Raw genomic sequence first — 25,813 nt, 5'->3', positions numbered from 1 at the left:
ATGGCATGAGGGAATTGTAATACCAATTCCCAAGCCAGGTAAAGATCCAAAACTTCTGGATAGTTATAGGCCAGTATGCCTTACAAATGGCCTTTGTAAGCTATTTAAAGGATGGTTAACCGGCATCTTGTGTGGTACATGGAAAAGGAAGGCCTCTTGTCTAACTACCAGTGTGGTTTTCGCTTTCATTGGTCTGCTACTGATCATCTGGTCAGACTGGAGAGCGCCATTCAGGAGGCTTTTCTTCAGAAGGAACACTAGTTGCCGTGTTTTTTGACCTAGAGAAAGCTTACGCTACTACGTGGTGATATGGGATTCTCTCCATAATACACCAGTGGGGATTTTGGGGAAATTTGCCAATGTTTATTGAGAATTTCATGTCCCTCCTGTTCTTCCGAGTCCAAGTAGGGAATGAATTTTCTCAATATTACGTTCAGGAATGCGGAGTTCCTCAGGGATGTATACCGAGTGTCATGCTGTTCGCAATTTCCATCAATTACATAAAATCAGCTTCATGGTCCGTATCGCACTTCAATAGATTCACAATGAAGTATTTATTTATTTTCCACCTAGTCGATACAATGATTGCCTAAGGCAATTTTTATTGGTCAAAAGTGGTACATGTTTCGTATATTATCAACATCTTCAGCCACATAACACTGTTTAGATGAAAAATATAAAATTGACAAAGTAATGCTTTAGAGGAAGTGTCCTTGAAATTAACATAAGATTGACAAGATTGACAATCTTGTCAATCTTATGTTAATTTCAAGGACATTGACAATCTTGTCAATCTTATGTTAATTTCAAGGACACTTCCTCTAAAGCATTACTTTGTCAATTTTATATTTTTCATCTAAACAGTGTTATGTGGCTGAAGATGTTGATAATATACGAAACATGTACCACTTTTGACCAATAAAAATTGCCTTAGGCAATCATTGTATCGACTAGGTGGAAAATAAATAAATACTTCATTGTGAATTTCCATCAATGGCATAGTTGCCGCTGCTGGGCTGGCAGTCATTCCATCACTGTATGTAGACGATTTAGCTCTACATTACAGCTCTGAAAGGGTGGTGTTTGCTGAGAGACAGCTACAGCAAGCTGTTAACAGAGGCAACAGATGGGCCCTGCAACATGGTTTTCGATTTTCAGCAGCGAAAACCTCAGTTATACACTTCTGTCGACGTCGGCTTGTGCATCAGGAACCAGAGCACTGCTTGCAAAACAGTGTCTTACCAGTGGTAGACACCTGCAGATTCCTGGGTCTCCATTTCGATAAGAGACTAACGTGGCAGCCCCACATCTGTCAGTTGAAGGTTGCCTGCATGAAGAGGCTTAACATGCTTAAGTTTCTCAGCGGCCCTTCGTGGGGGCTGACCATGCGGTGCTGCTACAATTCTACACTGCAGCGGTTCTCTCCCAAATGGACTATGGTAGTGTGGCTTATGCCTCAGCATCAAAGTCTACGCTGAGTCTTTTAAACAGTGTTCACCATAGTGGAGTTAGGCTGGCAACGGGAGCTTTCTGTACCAACCCCATTCCCAGCCTACTCGCTGAAGCAGTAGTTCAATTTTTACAAATCAAAAGGCAGCAGATACTCCTCTCATACGCTGCCAAAATTCGTGAAATGCCACTACATCCAAGCTATTAATGCATCTTTAGTACCCAGTACCACCAGAGGTACCAAGACCGGCCGAATGCCACACGGCCGGTCGGGTTTTGAATTGAAAGCGTGTGCCGTGAATTAAATATAGATATTGGTAGTTGTCTTGAACAGACTTTTAGCGAGGTACCTCCGTGGTTGGTTCCACTACTGGATATACGTCTAGATCTACTCAGTGAAGCAAAGGTGAACAAAGATTCCTCCGTTTTTCAGAGGTATTTCCAGGACTTCGTTCACCATTATCCGGCCGGAAGACCTATCTTCATGGATGGTTCTAAAATCAGAGAAAATGTTGGTTGTTCTTTCGTCACCAATGATAGGACCATGAAGATCGCACTTCCTGGTCAATGTAGTGTGTATACTGCAGAGCTTTATGCCATCTTATAAGCTCTGCAGTTTGCACTGGGTGATGAAAGAAACCATTTTCTTATGTGTACTGACTCTTTAAGCTTTCTGCAGTCTATTGAAACCTGTTTCTCGCAATACCCACTAGTGCAACAGATTCATGACCTTCTAGCTAGGTTAAGTTATGCTGGCACCAGAATCACTTTCGCGTGGCTTCCAAGCCACGTTGGGATTGCAGAAAATGAACTTGCGGATAAAGCTGCAAAGGAAGAGGTACTTTTACCTCCAAGACCTATTGATGTACCTTTTAAAGATATTTGTTCTCAGCTATGTCGAACTATCTTGGCGTCTTTGAGAATCAGAGTGGCTAGCTGTCCAAATGCCCAACAAGCTGAGAGCAATTAAGAAGACAACCATCGTGTGGCAGTCCTCTTTCCAGCCTTCATGGGGAGAGGCCATAGTATTTTGTAGGCTGAGGATAGGTCATAGACAATCTACGCACTCTTATCTCCTAAAGAGGAAAGACCCCCCAGTGTGTTCTTGTTGTGCCGACTTCAGCGAGGCTGACATCCTCACAGAGTGCACTGATCTCTCTGGCCTAAGACGGATCCTCGGCCTGCAGGAAACACTCGAACGCATATTAGCCGATGATGCGACTGCTGCTGATTTCATGTTCCGCTTTATGTGCGATAGTGGATTAATCAAGGGTATGTAAATTACAAGTTTACTGTTACTCGGGGAATGCATGTTTCCTTTCGATTCATTAGTAATTTTTCTGCTTAATTCAATAATTTTTGTTTTATTTTGTACTTCATTTCCAAATTCCTTCGTTGAATAAATAATTTTGTTTTATTTTAAATTTCTTTTCCACTTCATTTGTTTAGAGAGGATGATTACCTAGTTGTAGTTCCTCTTGAAACAAAAATCACCACCATCCATACAGGGTCAGGTATGAAGTGAAATGACACATAGACTATTCCTGTCTAATAGCACCAAAATGTCTGCTCAAGGCTTTGCGTCCCTACAGTGCCTCGTGCCCTCACTCGATACAATCACTATGAAAATGTTTGGAGTTTAATCTAAGCTTTTGACATGCAGTTTAGTGATTAGAAATTTTATACCACCGCCTTTCTGGCTAACATACTGATGGTAAAAAAAATTCAACCAGTGGGATTTGAACCATTTAACAATGGTGCCAGACCATAAATTTAACGCCTTAACAACCACGACCACACACAGACTGTCTGCTTACGTGCTTATCCATGGAGATAATGATTTCATACCCCAGAATGGAAAAAAAATGGTTAATTTATTTTGCTGAACGATAGCATTTTTCACCAAAGAGTATGATGGTCGACATTGCATTATTCGTTTAACCCATAACTGTACCACTTGGAATGCAAAGGAAGTCAAGATGTACTTAACTCCAACTGATGCCGATAGATATAGCTGTATACTTACATCATCATGGCGATGAGACAATAACGTTGCTGACATATACCAATTTTTCTTTAAAAAATTAGAGAATTCTTGGTCATGAGAAGTTTATTGTATTTTTCTTGTAAAGAAGACACAGAAATCTATAATTGGTACCAATTTCAGCCGCCGAAACCTTCTCCTTTTCTCAATATCGCTGTGAATGACAGACAGAATTGAGCATTTTCTACATATAGATTTACAGAAGTTAGAAGTATTTAGTCAGCACTATGTTAAGATATTGCAAACAATAAAGCTCATGATAGTTCTGTATTGACTTTCAAATTATAAATAACTCTAAAGAGAATTTGTATTATAGGTCCACCTTGCAATACAGTTTAAACATTGCACTACAATTGAATATTAAATTCAGTCATGTGAAAGATTTTTTCTTCCAGTACATGTTTCAGCCCTACATTAGGCAATCCTCAGCTGGCTTGAACAATTGACAAGGATATCTTAAATACTACTAGAACTATATAAAATCGTGATACAAAAATGATGATGAGTCATGAACACTTAAAACATTCTTAAAAATGCAATTTAGTGCAACTATCATAAAAAAGTCCTCTTGATAAAAGGCAAACATTGCACTTTTAAGAACTTTTTGAGCATTCAAGGCTCCTCATCATCATCATTTTAGTACCAAGATTTTATATACCGGTACTCGTAGGTTCTAATAGTATTTAAGATGTTATGGAGTCTTGGTTGTAGACAGCTCCACATCGTTCATAAATAAACCAGTCCTCATGGATAATAAGATTTATTTACACCACACACAGTTTTAGTACACCTTTGCATGTGAGATAGGTTACACTGATTACACCAACAAGACACAAACAGGCGTGATGCTCATGCTCACTCCACGCAGCCGAATGACGCTAGTTTACCAAGCTATACCCTGATGCAATGTTGCATCGTGCACAAGGGTGTGTTCTGTATGTGGGGCGAGTTCATTCTTCCTGATGCTGCCACAATGTCTTTGTCAATTGTTCAGTTAGCTGAAGATGGCCCAATGTAGAGCTGAAACATGTACTGAAAGAAAGAACTTTAACATGACTGAATGTAATTTTGAATTGTAGTGCAAGGTTTAAATTATATTGAAACATAGACCCATAATACAAATTCTCTTAAGAGTTAGTATTTATGGTGGTATTTTAAGATAGTTGGACAACCAGATAATATTGAGGTAGAGGAAGTGACTAATACTAGCAAAGTATTAAAATTTACCAATGATAACAAAGATATTTGCAAAAAGGTAATAAAGTTAAAAATTAGAAAAGCAGCTGGAATTGATATGATTTCTGGGAGTATACTAAAGGCAAGGGTTTGGGACAGCCCTCTCCCAAATTGTCGTGGAGTTGGACTACACATACAGCTAACACAGCTTCACTTCTTTTACTCAATATTTATAGTGCATCATTCCTGGTCTACCTGTTTGTGTTATGGAGCTTGCTGTGTATAACTTACACTCTTTCCAAACAGACATTGACCTAGTTAGTGCCCTCAGTACTCTTTGCAGACAACTGCAGAAAAATGACATTGACCTAGTGAGTGGCTTCAGTGAAATCAAGCATGTAAAAAAATATTTGCAAGCCATCAGAGAAAACTGCATATCAGAATTTCAATAAATTTTTCAAGATTGGCAAACACTGGTTCCGAACTTGGAGTTGAAATAACTATGCCACAAGTCAATAAATTTCAGAAGAATTGATCAAACTTCTCTAATATAGACCCACAAGTCTACTATTATGTTTCAACCTGTATGCCATTACTGAAGACCTCATCTTAACTCTGGAAGAAAGATTTCTAGACTACAAGAAAATAATTTTGTCCCTGCAATTTATCATTCCTCCTATCTCTGATGATCTTTTTGAAAATGTTAGATGTATGAAGTTCTACAAGGAGGACCTTGGTAACCCAAAGGAAGATCTAGCTAAAGCTGAATGGTACTTATGTGAACACTGAAGTGGCACAGTATAGAACACCCAGCAACAGCCACGGATGGACTAACATTTTAAATTTGCTCCATATCTGAGCCATCTAACCCATGACCAGAGCAACAGCAGAGAGGAGCTTCTCAATTTTGGGATTCCTCAAAACTTACTTGAGGAGCATCACTAGAGAGTAAAGAGACAAGGTGCTTGTTCTGAGCAGTCAGTAGAGAGATGGCATGAAATGAGATTAGTAAGCTAAGTAGGAAAAGTCATAATATGAAGATGAAGTTAGAATTCAAGAGAACAAATTGGGGCAAACATTCATTTATAGAAAAAGGAATTAGAGTGTGAAATAATTTATCAAAGGAAATGTTCAATAAATTTCCAAGTTCTTTGAAAACATTTATCAAAAGTCTAGGTAAACATAGGGAATCTGCCATCTGGGTGACAGCCCTAAATGCAGATCACTGATGATTGATCAATATCAACTCAGTATCAATGGCTTCCAGCATGATGAAGATCTTCATTAAATACCTCTTCAAATAACTGTTTAAAACACAGCTGCAAGCCTTATAGTATTACGAATGGTAATATTCCTAGTTTAAATACTATTAAGAAAGAGTTTGTTGGGTTGGCATTTTTTCCCCCAGGATTGTGGTGTAAATTATTTTTCCGTTAGTGGAAAGGTTTTGCAGACATTTTGTGTTCTTTTTGCGGAAGAGAATATTTGTATTAGTTTTGAAATAGGTAATGCTCTTGGTTCTCGTGTACTTACGAGAATTATATGTTGCAGTAACTGGAGCACCAAACACCTCCTGTATCTTCAGCTGCGGAAGAGTCTTCTAGAGCAGCAGGTTCTGTGCAGCAAGGAGCAACACCTAGTTCTTGGAGGATTGGCCCTACAGGCAGAATTTGGGGACTACTCAGATCAGGTACCAACTATCTGGTCAGTGATTTAGAAAAGTGCTAACGGTACCATGCATGCATATTCTTGCAAACTGCATCAACTGTTCATATACCTCTTAATTTCTGAGATACTTGGACTTTAAGTAGAGACTTTAGGAAAAAATTAACCTACTCATGGTCACAATATTGGATTCTGGTATATGATTTTTCATTACCTGGTGGTAGCGACAAGATTTTATGCTGAATAAAACACTGCAATTTCAATATAAGAATTGAGTTATGAGAGAAAAACAGTGAATATAATGTTAATTCTGAACTTTAATAAGCAAGTTAAACAATATGTACAATACACAGGGTGAATCAACTGTATCTGTTGTTTCTTGAACATATGCAACCTGCTAGGAATTAAGTGTATTTTAGTTGTATCTTATGCAACATCTTACAGTAATTTTATGTACACGTAGCCTGACATAGGTTTGGATGTACAATGCAAAAACTGTACAGGAGGCAGTGATTAAGGCTCATTTTAAAAACTCTGTATCCTTTTATGTAGTGCAGAATCCACTTTTTAATCATTTTCATGAAATGTTGTGGAACAGTACAAACTATATCCATCCCTATAACTGTCACTGGAGAAATGCGTACCTGATTGGTCCAAGAGGCTATTTTCTTTTGAGTCGAAAGAGTGGAGCTGTATCATAGATGATGTGATATTTTACAACTAATAACAGACATGTCTATTCCCTGCCATATTGTACAGTCTTGTCACATCAAACTTGATAGAAACAGATTTTTCAAATTAGTATATAAACTATGGCATGTAAATGGTATACACCAGATATGATGGCTTATGCCATGTAATTACCACTGTTAGATCTTTCAATAAAGGCTTAAAACCAAGCCATAAGGTTTTAACACATAAGTAAATTTGCAAACTGAGAACTTCGGTCTCCTGGTGAATGCAGAGTTATAATGCACAAAGCTGTATGCTTCAAGTAGCTGTGTGGAATTATGTGATCTAGCTTCTCAGAGCTTCTCACACCTTCCTTCACTCTTGCCTTATTTATTGTTATTTTGCATTCTGGTAGGCATTCTTTATGAAGATTTGACTTTCCTGAAGTCTCAGATAATCAATATAAAATAAATAAAGTAGATAATAATAATTTCGTGTGGCTATTTCTAGCGGAGTGCAGCCCTTGTAAGGCAGACCCTCCGATGAGGGTGGGCGGCATCTGCCATGTGAGGTAACTGCGTGTAATTGTGGTGGAGGATAGTGTCATGAATAAAGTAGATATAATAGATATTGCCATGTAAACACCAACTGCGACAAACACATTATATATACCATTGATGGCATTATGCAGGACACATTGAACGAAGAAAGGATTACATACTCCACTTGTTGAGAATGATCGAAACTGTCTCGGATTCAGAGAGGCATAATAATAATGGCGTATGGCTGTTAGTGCCGGGAGTGTCCGAGGACATGTTCGACTCTCCAGGTGCAGGTCTTTTGAGTTTACGCCCATAGGCAACCTGCACGTCGTGATGAGGTTGAAATGATGATGAAGACGACACATACACCCAGCCCCCATGCCAGCGAAATTAACCAATGATGGTTAAAATTCCCGACCCTGCCGGGAATCAAACCCAGGACCCCTGTGACCAAAGGCCAGCACGCTAACCATTTAACCATGGAGCCGGACTCAGAGAGGCATGATTCTTCAAAACACTGTGGTGACTGCAGCAAGGAAATCCTAGGTGCAAATTCAAATCATAGTTCTTGTATAGACAACCACTATGTATTCAGTTGATGCATTCATGGATATGATACTACTCTACAGAAAAGCAAGATGTAATGCATGGGAAGCACGACACTTATAACAAGAACGATTTGCTGGGTGAAAACTACCGATTGCAAATATGTTTCAAAAGGTTGAAAGGCACCTGTATGAAACTATGTCCATTGGAAGGGACTGTTTTGAGATGCTCCAGTAACATCTGGTGTTAACAATGAAGGTGTCTTTAATGCAATTGAGAACAACCCACATACCAGCCATTTTGAGCGCTTGCTTCATTAATCCTCAATAACTCGTGCTGCTATTCCTCTTGCCAGAACCCCGTGCATGGTCTTTTAAACTGCACAGATTCTTTGAGTGATATTAACTCCTTCATTGCTGCGGTCGAGTATACTCAATCATCTCTGTGACGTGGTCCGCTAGTGCCGCAGTTGAGTTCACTCTATCTGATCTTTGCACTGTCAGTGCTATGATCATATATATTCGATCTATCTTGAAACATTTGTATGTGCTTCTGAAATTTGGTGGCTATCCTTCAAACAACTCAGTTACTTTCCTACACACATACAGCATGTAAAATACATGTTTTTGTACTGTTACTTTATGAAAACAAATAGTGTTTCCAAACCTGGCTACCACTTATGATTGTAACATGTGCCCAGATGATATTCTTATGCTTTTAGAAATAGAGTCCATTTGTTGATTTTGATACTGATGGAGGAGAGGTTGGTGAATCTTCTGACAGTGATAGTAGGGAAGAATGCCTTCCAGGAGAAGGGAAAATGATCCAGAATTATGATTACCAACTTTGGTTTTAAGAGATGATTTCCACCTTCCAATACATTTTAATGCCTAATCTGTGACTACATAAACTTAGCTTATTGTCTATTTGGATGTAGCTGAACATCTAATTGGTACATGTTTGGTTCCTATTTGTGGGACATATTCAGCTAATAAGTGTGCAGTACCAAAACTGACTCAGACAATAAAACATTAGGTGACTTAAAATTGTTTAAAATAAGTTCAACACTGATGAAATGTTTGGTGACACTTATGAAAGCATGGTAATGTTCTAATCTGTGAAGAATAACGCACAGTAATGAAAAGTTTTGCTGAGTGTTGTCTTCTTTTCTTCCTCTTCTAGGAGCATATTATTGTCATTAACATTGCATTGTAATTTCATGAATATTTTTGGTTGATTGAATGTACTGTACCAGGAACGCCCGTACTTAGTTATCTTGGAGAGCATGGATTTACGCAAGGTGTGTACAGTCCATGCTTGGAATGCGTACAGAGAGAGAGGTTTTGAAATAAACCTTTTAAATTGAACTGTCGGTTTATTTATAAAAGAAGACAAGTTGTATATCACATTTAATACAGCCGGGGTTGGAAAAGAAGAGTGAATGTCTGTTGTGTTGTGGCAGGCGATGTCCCTCGCTGCTGGTAGGCCTTCCCCACACAACAGGTCAGCTCTTTGTACCATGGGGCCATGTGAATTCCCATGATGACTAGATGTTCTGGAAGTTCTGGCAGATTGCAGACAGTGTAGGAGTCTAAGTTTCAGGATTCACTCATTCGATACGATCGTGTACACTCAACTGATCATTGGAGCAGTTTGAAATTAAATTGAATGGTTTGAAGGGTTCCCATAAAGGGAGTAAAGAAATGTAGTTACACCGTGTAGAATGTCAACAGAATCTATCACAAACATTTCTTTATTATCACTGCACTTTATGCGGTTCGAATGTTAATGGAATCAAACACGCACTCAAAATCAAAATTCACTTGACACAGTTTTTGAAGATTTTCAAAAGAAACATTTCACTTGGCACAGTTTGAAAATAAATCATTCAATTGGCACAGTTTTGAAAATTTCAATGGGCTCAGCTTTAAATAAATTCAAAGTAATGATTCACTTCTGCGTTTCACAGTACATGAATTAAGAGGACACAAATGTGTAAGAAGTTGTATTACGTCCTACTATTGTTAGAATTATCTACAAGTTGGTGAGACTACAACATGTTAAGTACAGAAGTATGAATTTAGTTCCGTTATCACGTTATTGTAACATGACACTTGATATTTACAGAATGTAAATATAGTTATGTTCACACATGGTAATATGAGATATTTAATTACGAAGGCAAATAAAGCTTTGTTCACTGAGACCACTTTGTTATGTCTTATACTACACATAGTATTGTCACGACCTTCAACCACTTGTACGAAAAAGTAATTTCTCTTCACTGAAGCTACTTGGTTAAGTCCATTCAAGTCTAATGTAGAATAAATGTTAATCAGCTTTCGAGATGTATTTATGAACTCCTAGTCTTATGCACTGTCTTAAAGAATGAGTAACATCTCTACTTGAAGAAAGAAAGAAGGAATTTGAATTACACTTGAAAGTACAAGTCCTAAGGTAAGCACTCGACATTCAACCAAGTTTGAATTCACAGTTCCAAAATCTAAGTTCAATTACACGGATCTAATACGACTTGAAAAATGCAAGTCCGACATACACTACTCGGAATATGAACCGATTTCTGTTTAAGTTCATAACAACATACTGGTAGAATGCCATCGTCGACTGTCCTACAGTCACCCAGCATGGCTAGGCTGTGGAATCACACACACTGTCTGTCATGTCGCCTGGTTCTCAATTTATATGAAATCATCAGGTCGCGTCACGAGATTTCTCTGTAACTTCAGCTTGCAAAAACTTGCTCAATTTTCCATGGATTTGCTCAAGACTTGGTAATTATGCATGGTTTAGCATTGGCTACACGGTGATGTAGTCCAAATTGTGATGCTAATTTTATTTATTGAGTTATCAGGCATGGAACCATACAATATTCTATATGACCTGTCCTTGACCGACGAACACTGATTTCGCTCCTTGTTCACCAGCTACAGTCGGCTAATCTCGCTGGAGCAGGTATTTTAAACTTTAAATATTTCAAGATGGGGTGCTGTATCAGCATTCCTGGTTCAGTATATGTGTAAAATTAATGCTGTTTACTTAAGTTCTTGTGGATTTTAGTTTCTATTTGGACAGGAGTAAACTCCTTTCAACCATAGTTGAAGTTTGGTAGGAAGATAGTGTTATCTTTCGATAATAATGTGTAGTCTTCCCGCTGGTCCCGTTGGGCTTGTTTTGCGTGTAGTGTCTGTTGGCTAAGTTTTGCTCTGTTCGATGCAGTCACTCATTGTCATCCATAACAATGAAGTCAGGACTGAATGCACCCCTGAAAAGATGCACATGGGGAAGGAGTACACTGTCAAAATAATGTTGACGAATTAATGCACCACATTCAAAGATTTGGAGGTCAGTATGCCCATGCAACATTAAGCCTCCCCACACTAAACACTTGGACCACTAAAACAATCATGTCTGACAGTGTTCCTCATGTGTGACTCATCTTGAGTCACTACTCAGACTGAATCTCCTCGTCAGTCCCGTCCTGATGCTCTTGGCACCATCGCAGATGGCACTGCCGATGTGTGGGTGTCAACATAACACAACGTAATGGTCATAGGGCAAACAGACCATCCCCATGCAGTAACCATGTCAGTGTGGAGCGTGAGATTGTATGCCTTGCAGTCTTGTTAAATGTGGTTTCAATTGCATCCACTGTTTTATGTGGATGTGGATCCCGTCTCGTCTACTGCACAGTGTAGTGGTCATCTGCTGCTGTAGTTGACCACGTTCGATCACCTGCCCTCCTTCGGGCAGCATTGTCGGTGGTTCAGAACGCTTCCCATGCATGTGAAACAATGCTATGAGCAATACTAAACTCCTCGACTATACTCGTCACACTTCATCCTTCTTCCAGTTTCCCGATGATTCTTCCCCGTATGAAGTCATCCAAATGTTGTCTCCGGGCCATGTTGTAATAAAGAACACCACCACAGTGCACCGTAACAGCTCGTTGATTGACACACACTGTCTTATCCCTTCCTTCAACTGCCTCCTCATGTTGCGGGGCCAGACCGATTTGGCGCTATAGTCGCGCTGTTCTCACGCCCGCTTTTGGTGCATGTATGGGAGACCTCTGGCAACATGCTTCTCCACTTTTATACATTTCCACCGAGTAGTTAATACTTTCCTTTATCTATCTCATCCTTAAGTTTTGCACAGCACTGTATGTTGATGTTTCCAGATAGTGTGATGGTGCCAAGCATTAAAAATTGGTCAAGGAAATGTAAATACATTATTAATCATGGACTTGTCCCATAATTTGTGAATGATCTACTTAATTGATTAAGTTAATGTGGTGTTGTTTGTTTTGATGAATCCTTATACGAAAATGTTCAGAGGGAGGCAGATGGGTATATTTGTTTAGTTTTGGGATATTAATATAAGTAGAATGTGCACTGAATATTTCAATAGTATATTTACAAAGGTCTTCGGCACAAGATCATCTTCATAGTTTCACAACAGGAATCAAACTATTGTAAGAATATTCTTCAAGTTTTAATGGATGGGCCAAACGTAAATCTCAGCTCCTTGAAGAAACTAGGCAAAAACTTAAAGATAACCATGATGGCAAACATCTCATGAATTTTGGAGTTTGTGGACTTCATGTTCTAAATTACTTCTTTAAAAGATCTGATAGTCAATATATACCGTATTTCCTTGCATATTACCTCTGCTTTTATAGCTGCAAAAAAAGTGGTGGGGTGGTGGCATTATACGATAGCCTCCCATTTTGTCCAGTGACTTCTGATTATAAAAAACTGTGAATGGTACATGTATGTACTGTATTCTGCACTATTCTTTAACAAATTTGTGATTGTGTTCTGAGTCTTACTGGCTACCTTCATTGAAAAGGAGTAGTTCTAAGTAAACAAAAAAGATAAAAAGAAAACAAGAAATCGTGAACACATTACTTTTAGGCCTATATATACTGTAACTATAATCAGTTGTAATTACTCTTACATCATGCCATTCGTTTCGTCTCATTATCTCCTCTGATGAGGTTGATGTCAGGAAGGGCATCTGGTCGTAAAAACTCTCTACAAATATTCATCTCGCTTCATACTTGACCCCGTAGAGAAAAGGGATAAGTGTCAGACATACAGTTTTATTTATCATATTATGCAGTATTCATACAAAAGAATGCAATGGCCAGTCATTAGTGTCTGTCACTTGAGCAGTAGGTTTATCACACGGTAAACCTAATCACTGCTTTCATTTGAATTATCATCGTCTTGTTCTATCAACTTCCCTATTACAGGCATCATCATCATCATCCTAAATGACATCATCTTCACTGCTAATGAGAGCATTCAAGATCCCGGTCTTTTTGAAACCTTTAAAAATATTTGCAAATAATTTCTAGAGATGATCTCAGTATTTTCTCATTTGGTGTATGTGTAGCAGAAGGCACTCCTTCTGAGTAAAGCTGTGCTGTAGAAAGCATGCCAGCCCACCAGCTGATTGCTAGCAAATGTTCTGTATAAGTTGTACTTCAGAATGTAATACACAGTGATTGGAAGCATTCTTCGAATAACTGCAGCTGTTGGAAGCCAGACTTTTATTTTTAAGTATATTTCATGCTTGTTCTCTACATTTATCACATCAGAATTTTTTCTAAACAGCTTTAATTGAGATAAGAGACACCATTGTTTAATTTAGGTATACTATCAAAGTGCCCAGATAGTGGCAAAAGTTCCACACCGGGTGAGTTGGCCATGCGGTTAGGGGTACGCAGCTGTGAGCTTGCATCTGGAAGGTAGTGGGTTCGAGCCCCACTGTCGGCAGCCCTGAAGATGGTTTTCCGTGTTTTCCCATTTTTACAGCAGGCAAATGCTGAGGCTGTACCTTAATTAACAAGATCAATCTAGGGAGGTCAAGACATCAATGTTACTTATGGAGCCTCCATGTTGGAAGTCTTTAAGTGAGCCTAACCAAAGGCAAGTGTATTCGAATTCAGAGGATTTAGGTACCAAACACTGAAATAAAAGCAAACGAGCAACTATTTTTCATGTAGAATTTAACTGGGCATCTATTGTTCATGTATATATAACTGTATAACTTGTAAATGACATGAATTCATTCACAGATATTTGAATAGGAAGACAATTCTTCTTCTTCTTCTTCCTCTTCTTATTGAGGCGCCTGCTCCTAGTGGAGGTTGGCGGTCCACATAGCCAGCTCCGAATGTGATGTTGCAGCATGGAAAGCACCTTCTGAAATGCAGTGGTACCATCTTTGGATGTCCTTCAACCATGAATTCCTCCTCCTGCCTACAGACCTTGTACCCTGTATCTTACCTTCAATGATGAGTTGTAATAGCTGGTACTTCTCGCCTCTCATAATGTGCCCTAGATATTGGGTTTTTCTTTTTCTTTTTTTTTTTTCTTTTACAGTAAATAATAGTTCTTTTTGTTTCTTCATGCGATAAAGGACTTTGTCATTTGAAATTTTCAGCACCCAAGGTATTCATTTAAAGATAAAAATTTCATTGTTCCGTATTGAAATTATTGATGTTAAAAATTAAATAACTGGAAAGGAGGTTCAACCTATTCAATACTCAAAGGAAAGAAACGTAGCAATCACATTTCTATTTAAATGGGACCGGTTTCGACCTTAGTCTAGGTCATCATCAGCCATAAAAACATATAAAATGTTTATGAATGTTGGAGGTCAGTTCCACACTCTGTTAGGCACAAAGACACGACACCACATTCTGTCCTGCATAAAGTCACAACACTACTAATCAACATACGAAGATCAAAAAGGCTTGAATTCGCAGACGAACAGATCTGTAGTAGAAAGCCGCCAGCTCCCGGTGACCAGCGCGGCACACTCAAGGTCAAGCGCGTGACCTTGAGTGTGCCGCGCTGGTCACCGGGAGCTGGCGGCTTTCTACTACAGATCTGTTCGTCTGCGAATTCAAGCCTTTTTGATCTTCGTATGTTGATTAGTAGTGTTGTGACTTTATGCAGGACAGAATGTGGTGTCGTGTCTTTGTGCCTAACAGAGTGTGGAACTGACCTCCAACATTCATAAACATTTTATATGTTTTTATGGCTGATGATGACCTAGACTAAGGTCGAAACCGGTCCCATTTAAATAGAAATGTGATTGCTACGTTTCTTTCCTTTGAGTATTGAATAGGTTGAACCTCCTTTCCAGTTATTTAATTTTTAACCCAAGGTATTCGGCGTAGGCGGCGATATAGATACGTTTCAAAAGCATCAGCATGTCTACACATATTGTCAAAGACTTTCACTAAAGTTTCTTACATAATGGACTGCACGTAGTTAATAATATTCACTTTAAGTTCATCAATCTTTTTTCGTCTTTTAAAAGCCTAGGCTTGTCTGTTCCTAGTACATTATAAACTGAGCCAGTCCCACAAAATTTACTTATCAAATCCCGAACGGTATCCCATTTTGGACACTTTGAATTTGCAAACCGCGCCTGAAATTTTAGTTTTAAATTTTCTGTAAACCGATTGCCTTCGCGAAACACGTGTTTCACTAAAAAAGCTCTCTCTTCAGTAGTAAACATTACCGCTTGTATCTGAATGCTCGCTTAATGCAATACACACTGATGATTTCAACAGCCCACAGCTCACACATATGGCCTGCCCTGCACTGCTATCCTGTTGACCTTAGCCTGTCAGCAAGTATGCGGCACCCGTTGTTATCCTTTTGAACTGTTTGTATAGTTTGTTCATTCACTATCTGCCCGCCAGGTGGCGATGATCTTTAACTCATTAAGTGTATATGGTCTGATACTGTGGTTAGCTGGTTCGAGTACCATTGGTCAAAAAAAAAAAAAAAAAATTCACCATCAGATTGTTGGCCAGCAGGGTGGGAGAGGTGGTGGTATACAATTAATCACTCCATTGCATGCCTAAAGCCTGGATTTAATTCCAAACCTCTCTGCAGTGCTCATATGGAATGAAGGCTTATGACACTGTTGATGGTGATTCGTCCGTTGGATGGCGACGTAAAACTTTGAGCAGATCCCTTGGTATTATTCGAAAGTAGTAGGCTATGTGCCGACACTGGGTTTCACCCTCTCCCTAGTCTCTATCATAATCATCCCACATCCAGATGCAAAGGTCGCCCATGGGAGTCAAATAGAAAGACCTGCACCAGGCGAGCCGAACATATCCTCGGACACTCACGGCAGTAAAAGCCACACGATAAATGAATTCTATGAAAATTAGAAAATTAGAGTAAGAAATAAGGAGAGCATTGGATAGCCATGTTGGTAGCATAGGCTGATAAAGAAAATGACATATTTTTATACATGAAAATATACAGTGAAATCTTTCCTTGCAGACATTCCCAAGGTACAGACGTATTTTTATGTCCCAACTCAGAGAATGTAGATATAATTGTAAAATCAGTTCTTATTAATGGACACACTGGGTACAGGCACAGACAGCTGTATGAGAGTCCTAAATCTTGCTATATATCTTAAGTATGGACAGAACTTGGAGTTTGAGACCTAATGCAATGTGTAGCGTGTTGCAAAAATGGAAGATTAAGAATAGTTTTGTAAATTGTACAAAAATGTACTGTATTGACAAGAAAACAATATGGGTTCCATAGTACTACTTCTGAGCCTCCGTGGCTCAGACGGCAGCGCGTCGGCCTCTCACCGCTGGATACCGTGGTTCAAATCCCAGTCACTCCACGTGAGATTTGTGCTAGACAAAGCAGAGGCGGGACAGGTTTTTCTCCGGGTACTCTGGTTTTCCCTGTCATCTTTCATTCCAACAACACTGCCCATTCTCATTTCATAGCATCTATCAGTCATTAATAAATCACTTTGGGAGTGGCGATCCCATCATACTAATAGCCTATATCTGCTTCATTCATTACATCCCTGACCCAGTCAATGACTGGAAAACATGTTGTAGGTTTTTATTTTCAGTACTACTACTGTACCTGCTAGTGCAGATGAATAAAGAAAGTTGCTTGACTGGTAGGTGTGTTAATTTTGGGATTACTTTGTATTTTATATTTAAACTTGAATATTACTGTTTTTTCAAGTGATCTTTTCTTTTAAGCTGGTCAGTTATACTTTGCATTAATCATGGACTTTCTCCACATTTTTGAATGATCTACTGGATTTATTAAGCTAATGTGATGTTGTTGATTGTTGTGAAGAATTCTTAAACTAAAATGTTCAGAGGGAGCAGTTGGATATATTTGTTTAGAGATGTTAATATAAGTAGAGTGTAATTCAACTGTATGAATAATTATTGAAAATGTATCAAGTTCACTAAGAATAATCACAGTGGGCAACTTACTTTGCATCACAGCTCTACTTCCAGGCAACAGCTTCTTTCTATTATAGAGGGTAAAAAAGAAACCCCTTGTGTTGCTTCACTTTTACTAAAATAATGTTATTGAAATATTCAGTATCAGTATTAAAAGTTAGAAATGATAATGCTAATTTGAATCCATTTCAAAATGTTGCAGGAGCACGGGTGTGGAGAGTACTTCTTACTGGAGCACTATCTACCTGAAGTTGTGCTGCATGGTCAAAATGAGACTGAGCTGAAGGCTGAACTTCAGAAGAGGCATCAACAACGACATGGGTTAGACCCTGGACGTGCTGAAGAAGCTTATATAACCCAAGTCCAATCCCTGCCTCATTACGGATGCCACTTCCATAGTGCCATTTGTGTAAGTACAATTATACCAAAGTGATCTTCAAATTAACTTAAAAGTAATTGAACTCTTCTTTAAGTGTGATCAACTTTCCACTCTTTGCCCTTTTGTAATTGAGAACCCAAAGTCATTAGTGAACAAAAGAAGTGGTGATAACTGCTGTTGCTTGAAGTTAGCTTACTGACTCACCTACATCAACAATGGCTACATCTGCAGAAACATTTAGCTTAATATGGCTATCTATCAGTCTCCTGTTTTTCATATCAAAGAGTAAGCCAAAGTGATGAACAAAATCAGCTTTAGAATGCCTTTGGAGTGATGGTGAATGGCCATTTGAAGCAATGCCTTAACCCAAAAGTTCACATTTAAGTAACTTGAGCTATACGTGCGGATTTTTGAACCATTAGCTGCACAAAGTTTAAAGTCTGACGTTCCTGCTTTGTTGTCCTGTTGAACTGGTACAACAGAGATATCTCCACCGTTGTCAACCAGAAGTTGTTGTCCTGAATTATGATACTTTACAAATAACCGGTATGGCCGGATATAACATCTGTGGCAGAATAGTTGGCGCTATTATGTCCGACCCATTTAGTTTTCCGTATTTTGCCATTGACAAGACCACACTTTTCAGCTTTATGTTTTGTTCCGAAGCGAAAGTGATAGTAACAATATTTGCCATTTCAATCAAATCTAGTTCTAGTCCTACTTCTACTACGGGGCCAATGCCTACCTTCGCTTCTGCTCTTCCTGACCTGTTTCTCTAATTCCTCGATTCTCACAAGAAGATCTTGAATTGATAGAATGGACGTTGATGACGCTAAAGATTGTGCAGATGTAGTTTGCACTTCATCAATAGTTCGCATCTCAAACATATGATCTGCGATTTTCATCATTTTATCTACAGTTTCATCTGAATTACTTAAGATACTTCGGATATTACCTGAAAGTTTGTGAAGCCAGAGAGTTTTTAAGATTTTTTCAGAAACATTATTTTGTCCTACTGAAACCTTTCCTTTTTCTTAATAATTTTCCTAGTTTCATGTTGCCAAGTTCAAGTTCACTAACAAGCTTTTTTATTTGATGCTGTTTACTTTCTTTCAATAATGTTAATAATCTACCTTTTGGCAGATATTATTTTCAGTACTAATCATTAGATCCCAAATTTTTTCAACAAATCTAGGCTCCGACTGAGCAACAACGTAATTAAATTTCATGGTTTCGGTGGTTATTTCAGCAATAATAAATTATGCTTCTGCCTGCAAAACCATCTCTGGCTTTTCAACCCAGAATGGTAGAACTTGACACTTACCTTGTCCGATTCCAATTTACCTTCTGAATTTGGCGCTTCACTTCCATGTTCTTTCTTATCCATATTTATGCTAACCATGTCGAGTTCGTCACTTACTGTGTTTTTCGTTGATATTTATTAATTTTCATATATGAGTACAGTTTCACTTTTTGTTTTTTTGTTTTTTTTAAATTGGAAAGGTTGTATGTTTATGTTGCCCTCAAGGCTATCTTCTATTGGTAGTGATCTGGGACATGATTAAACAGCAGTTGTGCCATTATACCTATATGCCAACAAATATTAATGGACTTCAACATGGGTGATTCCGTGATATGTGTATGGTTATTCCTTATGACACACTTAACCCTTGTCAAGCGGATTACATTTTTGTTGTTTACGTAATTCATTTTCATGATCTTATTTTTACTGTCAGCAAACACAAACTTTCTGAAATATAAGTAGTTCTGCATAAATGAGCCATTCGTACCTAATTTTATCTGAATAGATTGCAGGTATCCATTTATTCTGGAAGATATAAATACCAGTACTCAGCTGCCTGCTTTGTACACAAATGCTCAGGGCACACCACACAGTAGTTTTGAATAATGTCACAAAACACTATATTTATTTTACATCCACAAAACTTGGTTGTAATTCACTTTCTGGCTGTCGTAGGTACGACATCGTAATTGGTGTAAAACCTTCAATTATTATGGTTTATATATTTTAATTATAGTTTATTTAATGCTAAATTATCTTTGATTAAGTGTTAAACATGACTAGTATAGGGTTTCTCTGTAAATATGTAAAATAGAATTGTATAACCTCAAATACGTATTGTTTAACCTCAAAATCTATAGAGTCGAAAGCGGTTCCATAATATTGTTCCATAATGTTTGTATGTTAGACTTATTGTACTATAATTTGGTATATGTGAAGGGTTCTGGAAACTTACTGTAAGGTTTTATTATCCAGATACATGCAGAGACATTACGAATGTTGTAGATATTTCCATGTACCTTTTTAAATATTGAAAGAACATTCTAGTACCCATTCGACTAGCTGGTCGATCGATGTTTCGAGTGTGTTTCATTAGAGTGTTGTAAGAACTCTTCCAGAAGTCGATCATTCTAGATGGTTGCTCGAGTAGTATAAATATCGAGCTGTTAATCAGTGAAGTCAGTTCTTAGTTGTAAGTTCGCAGTTCTTGGGACTCAGGCAAGTGATGGACTGGGAGTGACTGTTGGGCTCCGAGGTGGAGTCAAATCATTAGACTCGAGTGAGTGAGTGCATGAGTGAGGCGGGGAATTTAAGAGAGAGTATGTTAGAAAAGGGATGTTAGAAAAGCATTGGGAGAAGGGCAAAGACTTAACACTAGTGTTTTTGGATCTCGAAAAAGCATTTGATAGTGTTCCAAGGAAGTGTTGTTGATATCTGTACTTGTCATAATCGACTTCAGGGTACTCCGCTATTGAGTGTTGTATATAGTATAATTTGCTAGTGTGTATAATTGTGAGTTGTGACGTACAGTGTGAATAAAGTAATTTATACAAGGAAGTGAACGTGTTCTCGTGTAATATTTATTTACGTCAAATAATATCGCAACGTAGAACGATATGGCCTACTTCATAATTCATTATCACTAATACTACAGTATAATTATTGAAAAAAATTAATTAATAGATATACACAGTTCACTATATCAGAAGTTACAAGTAAAGAAAATTGTGGCCGAAGAAAAACAGAAAGCTTGGACTGATTTCACAGATAAACTAGAGCAAGACAGCAAAGCTAATTCTAAACTACTTTACCGAACAATACGAAATATAAGAAGAGACAATGAATACATAACAGCAATAGAGGAACCAGATGGTAACATAGTTATGGAGGAGACAGAAATAAGGAAGATCATGAAATCCTATTTTGATAATTTATACAACAGTACTGGGAAAGACTCCAATGATGTAACCACGCAGGTCAGTTTAAGCTGCAATGATGAGCCTGACCAAGAGAGTCCGCCAACATGGAAGGAAGTAGAGACGGCCCTTAATAGTATGCCCAAAGAAAGATCTACAGGATTTGATGAAGTCAGTGCAGATATGATCAAAGCAACTGGTGCAATAGGAATACAGTGGCTTCATAGAGTAATTAATGCAATATGGAAGGATAGGAAAGTCCCAGATGATTGGAAAAAGGGAATAATAATAGCTCTCTTCAAAAAAGGAAGCCAGAAGAAATGTAGCAATTATAGAGGGGTCACTTTATTGTCTCATGGTTTGAAAATATTTGAGAAAATACTTGAAAAAAGGCTAAGGAAAATAATAGAACCACAACTACAGGAAGAACAATATGGATTCAGAGAACACCGATCAACTACCGATCTCATATTTGCACTTGGAATACTGTTAGAAAAGCATTGGGAGAAGGGCAAACTAGTGTTTTTGGATCTCGAAAAAGCATTTGATAGTGTTCCAAGGAAGACTATATGGGAATGTTTAAGAAAGAAGAATGTACCCAAAGGGCTTATCCAGAAAGTTAAAATGCTTTATGAAGACTGCTGCAGTTGCGTACAGATAGGAAACGGTAATTCTGATTGGTTCCAAACCACTAAAGGAGTGCAACAAGGCAGTACCCTTTCACCATTACTTTTTATCACTGTCATGGATGAAGTCATGAAAGAAATTAAGCAGAAGAACAATATGGACATCAATGTATTTGCATTTGCAGATGATGCAGTAATTTGGGGAAATACAGAGAAGGAAGTCCAAGAGAGGCTGAACACCTGGAATGAACATTTGAAAGCACACGGATTAACAATAAATAAATCGAAAACTGTTACTATGTCTGTCAACAGGCAGAAGAAGAAAGGAAAAATAATGCTGGAAGGTACACAACTGGAAACAGTAGACCAATATAAATATCTTGGGTGCATCATTTCAAGTGATAACAGAATACAGCATGAGATTAACAACCGCATTCAAAAATCAGCTCAGTTTTACCATCAAGTTCGGAACCTCCTCTGGAACGAACAAGTTCCCTTAAGATCAAAGCAGATTCTATTCCAATCATACTTCACCCCCATAATAACATATGGCCTAGAAACCTGCACAACAACCTAAAAAGTGGATAGCAAACTACAAGCCGCAGAAATGAAGTTACTACGTACTATGGTACAGAAGACAAAAAGGGACAGGGTAAGGAATGAAAGAATAAGGGAGCAAGCTGGTGTGTACCCATACCTGAATGAAAAAGGGACAAGGGCCCGTTTGAAATGGTTTGGCCATGTCAAACGAATGGACGATGGAAGGACAGCAAAACAATGGCTACACACAGTCGTGGCCGGAAAACGACCGGTAGGAAGACCTAGGAAGAGGTGGCTGGACCAAGTGAAAGAGGACATAGGAACAAGAGGAATCAGCTGGGATGTCGTCTTGAGAGAAGAGTGGTACATGGACAGACAGAAGTGGAGAGTGCTCGTAAACCACACCCGGGCAACTGGAGTAGAAAACTGACGATGATGATGACACAGTTCACTATATGTGCCAAAATGGGAAGCAAACTGAAACTTTTTTAATGGTGCAAACTAGAATTGTTTACAGTCCTGGATCCTGATTTGTGTCCTCATACCATTATATGCTTTCATCATCACTATTATTGACATTCTGTCAAATTTTGGTGATTAACCACTCAGTGTGAAATGCCGTGTACTGCACATCATGACCTAGATGCTCTCTGTCACAGAATGCCATTACCTGCACGCACTTTGCACTCCTTGCTTTGTGTTTCCACCTTGTACCTGGTTTTGTAACTTTTACCATTCTCTTGGGTTATATTGATAGAGAAAGCTTTGATTTTTCATCTCGAGTATTAAAATATTGATTTTGCTTCAATTACATGTGATAAATTGGATTTCAAAGAGCGAGTTTTTTGTTGTGTTGTTGTGTTTACAAGATGGCGGTTAAAGTTTTAGTGAATGATGAGGTGGAAATCTTGCTCTGAATGATGATTTGGATAGAGTCTGGAAGTGAAAGTAGTGACAGTGAGAGTGAATGTGGTGATGTAAATAGACTACAAAACATGGGTATTAGTGTTGCCGGTCAGGAGTTTGTCTGGGAAGACATGGGAAATTATATCGGCAAAAGGGAAGTGTTTACGGGAAATTATGGGCCGCAAGAAGCTGCATGGAATTGTTTAGATCCCGTGATAATATTTCAATTATTTTTTACGTGTGAATTCGTGAGTATAATAGTGGAACAGACAAATATCTATGCTAAGCAGCACATGATGACACATGGTATGTTGTTTCCTGCTGATTGGCATTGTTCGAAAACCAACCCTGAGGTCCTATTTCTCAAAAAGTCATTTACTAGCTACTCCCATATTTAATTCCATCATTTCATTTGACAGATTTGAAAGCATAACAAGATTTCTTTATTTTACTGACAATACCACCAAACCCCTTTTTCAGGGTCCCATGAAACTCTTCATAATTTCACCTGTTCTACACTATCTTAATAATAAATTCATGTCCATGTATCTCCCTGATCAAAACATTGCAATAGATGAATCCCTCACATTGTGGAAAGGCAGACTCTCATTCTAACAGTATATTCCTCTGAAGGCTTTGCAGTTTGGCATAGAAACACATGAACTCTGTGTACCCCAAACTGTATATTTATGGTCACTCATGATATACACAGAAAAAGAGACAATTTTTAGCTCTTTCTTCATTTCTTCAAATCCATCCAAGATCACTGCAATTATTATGCATCTCGTAGAACCTCTACTTCATCGTGGCCGTACATTATGGATGAACAATTTTTATAATAGCCCACAGTTAGCCAAAGACTTGAAAGACAATAAAACAGATTGTGTAGGTACACTGAGACTGAATGGAAAGCATGTATCTAAGAAATTGAAAGACACAAAGCTGAAAAAAGGTGATACTGTTCTGAAATGGATGGACAGAGAGGTTGTGTCATTTATTACAACATACCATAGTGATAAGACAAGTGAGGCGTCTAGTATCAAAACCGGCCAAGTCACAAAATTTACGAAAATGAGTTAAGGTTATCAACTTGAAGTAGAAGTATAGCACTATCAGGTGAAACAAGAATATGCTTTAAAATCGTCCATGTCTTCATGTTATAGAGCACTGAATTCTCGGTCATGCAACAGAATCGGCCAAGTCATGCAGCCAGTGAATTCAAAACCGGCCAAGTCAAGGAACAAGCGACAATCTTTATGATGCAGCATTATTGTCTGGAACCTTGTGTTGTTACATTAAGCAACAATGTGATATCAGTAGGCAAAATCATTCCTTGTAATGTATATTCTTTGAAGTCATAATATTTTGTCTTTTGTTCGTTTGCAACACTGATTTACGTATTCGCGGGCTTCTTACCGTCATTGGCGCCAAAGCAATCCTATTTCCGGTGTGCTCGTATTTTGTCATTATTGTGTGCTGTAACGTGGATATTGTTCCGAGTGGTGAACTGAAAAATTTACTTTCATACCTTGTGCTACATAATGGAAACATCAATAAATGAAACCCCCAGAAAGAGAACAAGAGATACGTCACAGTGGAAATCACAACAACGAAAACGAGAGCGGTAAGAATAATATTTCATTTTATTTTACTACAGATTATCGAAGTTTCTCGTTCGATTCTTGAAGCAGTTAGGTTGATTTTAGGTTGATGTCTTTTCAGAAATTAGCCTCGCAGAACTGTCAACCCTAAAATATGAGTTTCTATGTTTCATTTTTCGAGATTAAAAAAGAATTCAAATGAGCACATTTGAGAAGAAACTAAGATGATCTAACTATGCATGTTTGTGTGAGTGTGTGTTCTAACTCACATTAAAAACCATAGTAATAATAATAATAATAATAATAATAATAATAATAATAATAATAATAATAATAATAATAATAATAATAATAATATACCATCAGAAATCTTCCAGCTTTGCAGTTTTATAAAATTGTAATATTAGCAAGTGAAACAGCTTTCGTTGGTCATGAGAGTTCCAACACCGTCTCTGAAGTCTGCATCAATAGTTCACGAGAAATGCCTGATATTGTATTATAAATGAGAGCAAATTGAAGACTTTCAACAACAATATTACTTAGTTATGTTTGAACAGTACCTATCCTAATAATGATTCTATTAACATAAGTGACTATTATTGACGATAATTTTATTTTACTGTGTTCAAGATCTAAGTAAACTATAAACTTTTAGTGAGAGAAATCCTATTTTGTATTCTCCTCAGCTTTATGATGTTCTTCTTCGTTTATTATTACCTCATTTATGCTGAAATACTTTTTTTAAATTGCAATAAAGAAAAGTAATTAAAATGTCAATTTATTTTCATTTAATTGCCTTTTTTCACAAGCGTTTGGAATTTAAAAAAGAATACAGTTTTACAAAAACAGACTGAAATTGTACAAAATTGCAACAAAAACAGCCAAGTCAAAATTTAAATTAACAAAAAAGATGGGGTAATTATGAGTTAGATTTCTCAAAACAGCGGAACTTAAACCATTAAGGATATAACTGTGAAAAAAAATCTTTACTGACCGTCATTGGTTTGTCTCTACAGGTTTTTCATCGATATTGAAAAATATGCCTTGAGTGACTTGGCCGGTTTTGATACTAGACGCCTCAAGTATTGTGCAGAAGGGGGGGGGGAGCTAAACTGGTTTGTGCTATAGACTAAAATAAATACATGGGTGGTGTTGACCTCGA

General features: G+C 37.9%; 1 protein-coding gene across 1 annotated transcript in view; it reads left to right on the top strand.

Annotated features, from left to right (window-relative positions):
- LOC136866744 (tyrosine-protein phosphatase non-receptor type 13) overlaps positions 1 to 25,813 on the top strand; it is a 179,957-nt gene that overhangs the window by 71,747 nt on the left and 82,397 nt on the right. The window contains exons 7-8 of the mRNA XM_068226831.1: positions 6,221 to 6,359; positions 17,583 to 17,789. Coding sequence (XP_068082932.1) covers positions 6,221 to 6,359; positions 17,583 to 17,789 — 346 coding nt within the window. The remainder of the gene's footprint in view (positions 1 to 6,220; positions 6,360 to 17,582; positions 17,790 to 25,813) is intronic.

The sequence above is a fragment of the Anabrus simplex genome, chromosome 3 (assembly GCF_040414725.1).
Source record: "Anabrus simplex isolate iqAnaSimp1 chromosome 3, ASM4041472v1, whole genome shotgun sequence".
NCBI classification, from domain to species: Eukaryota; Metazoa; Arthropoda; class Insecta; order Orthoptera; family Tettigoniidae; genus Anabrus; species Anabrus simplex.
This window is presented reverse-complemented; position numbering and strand designations above follow the sequence as displayed.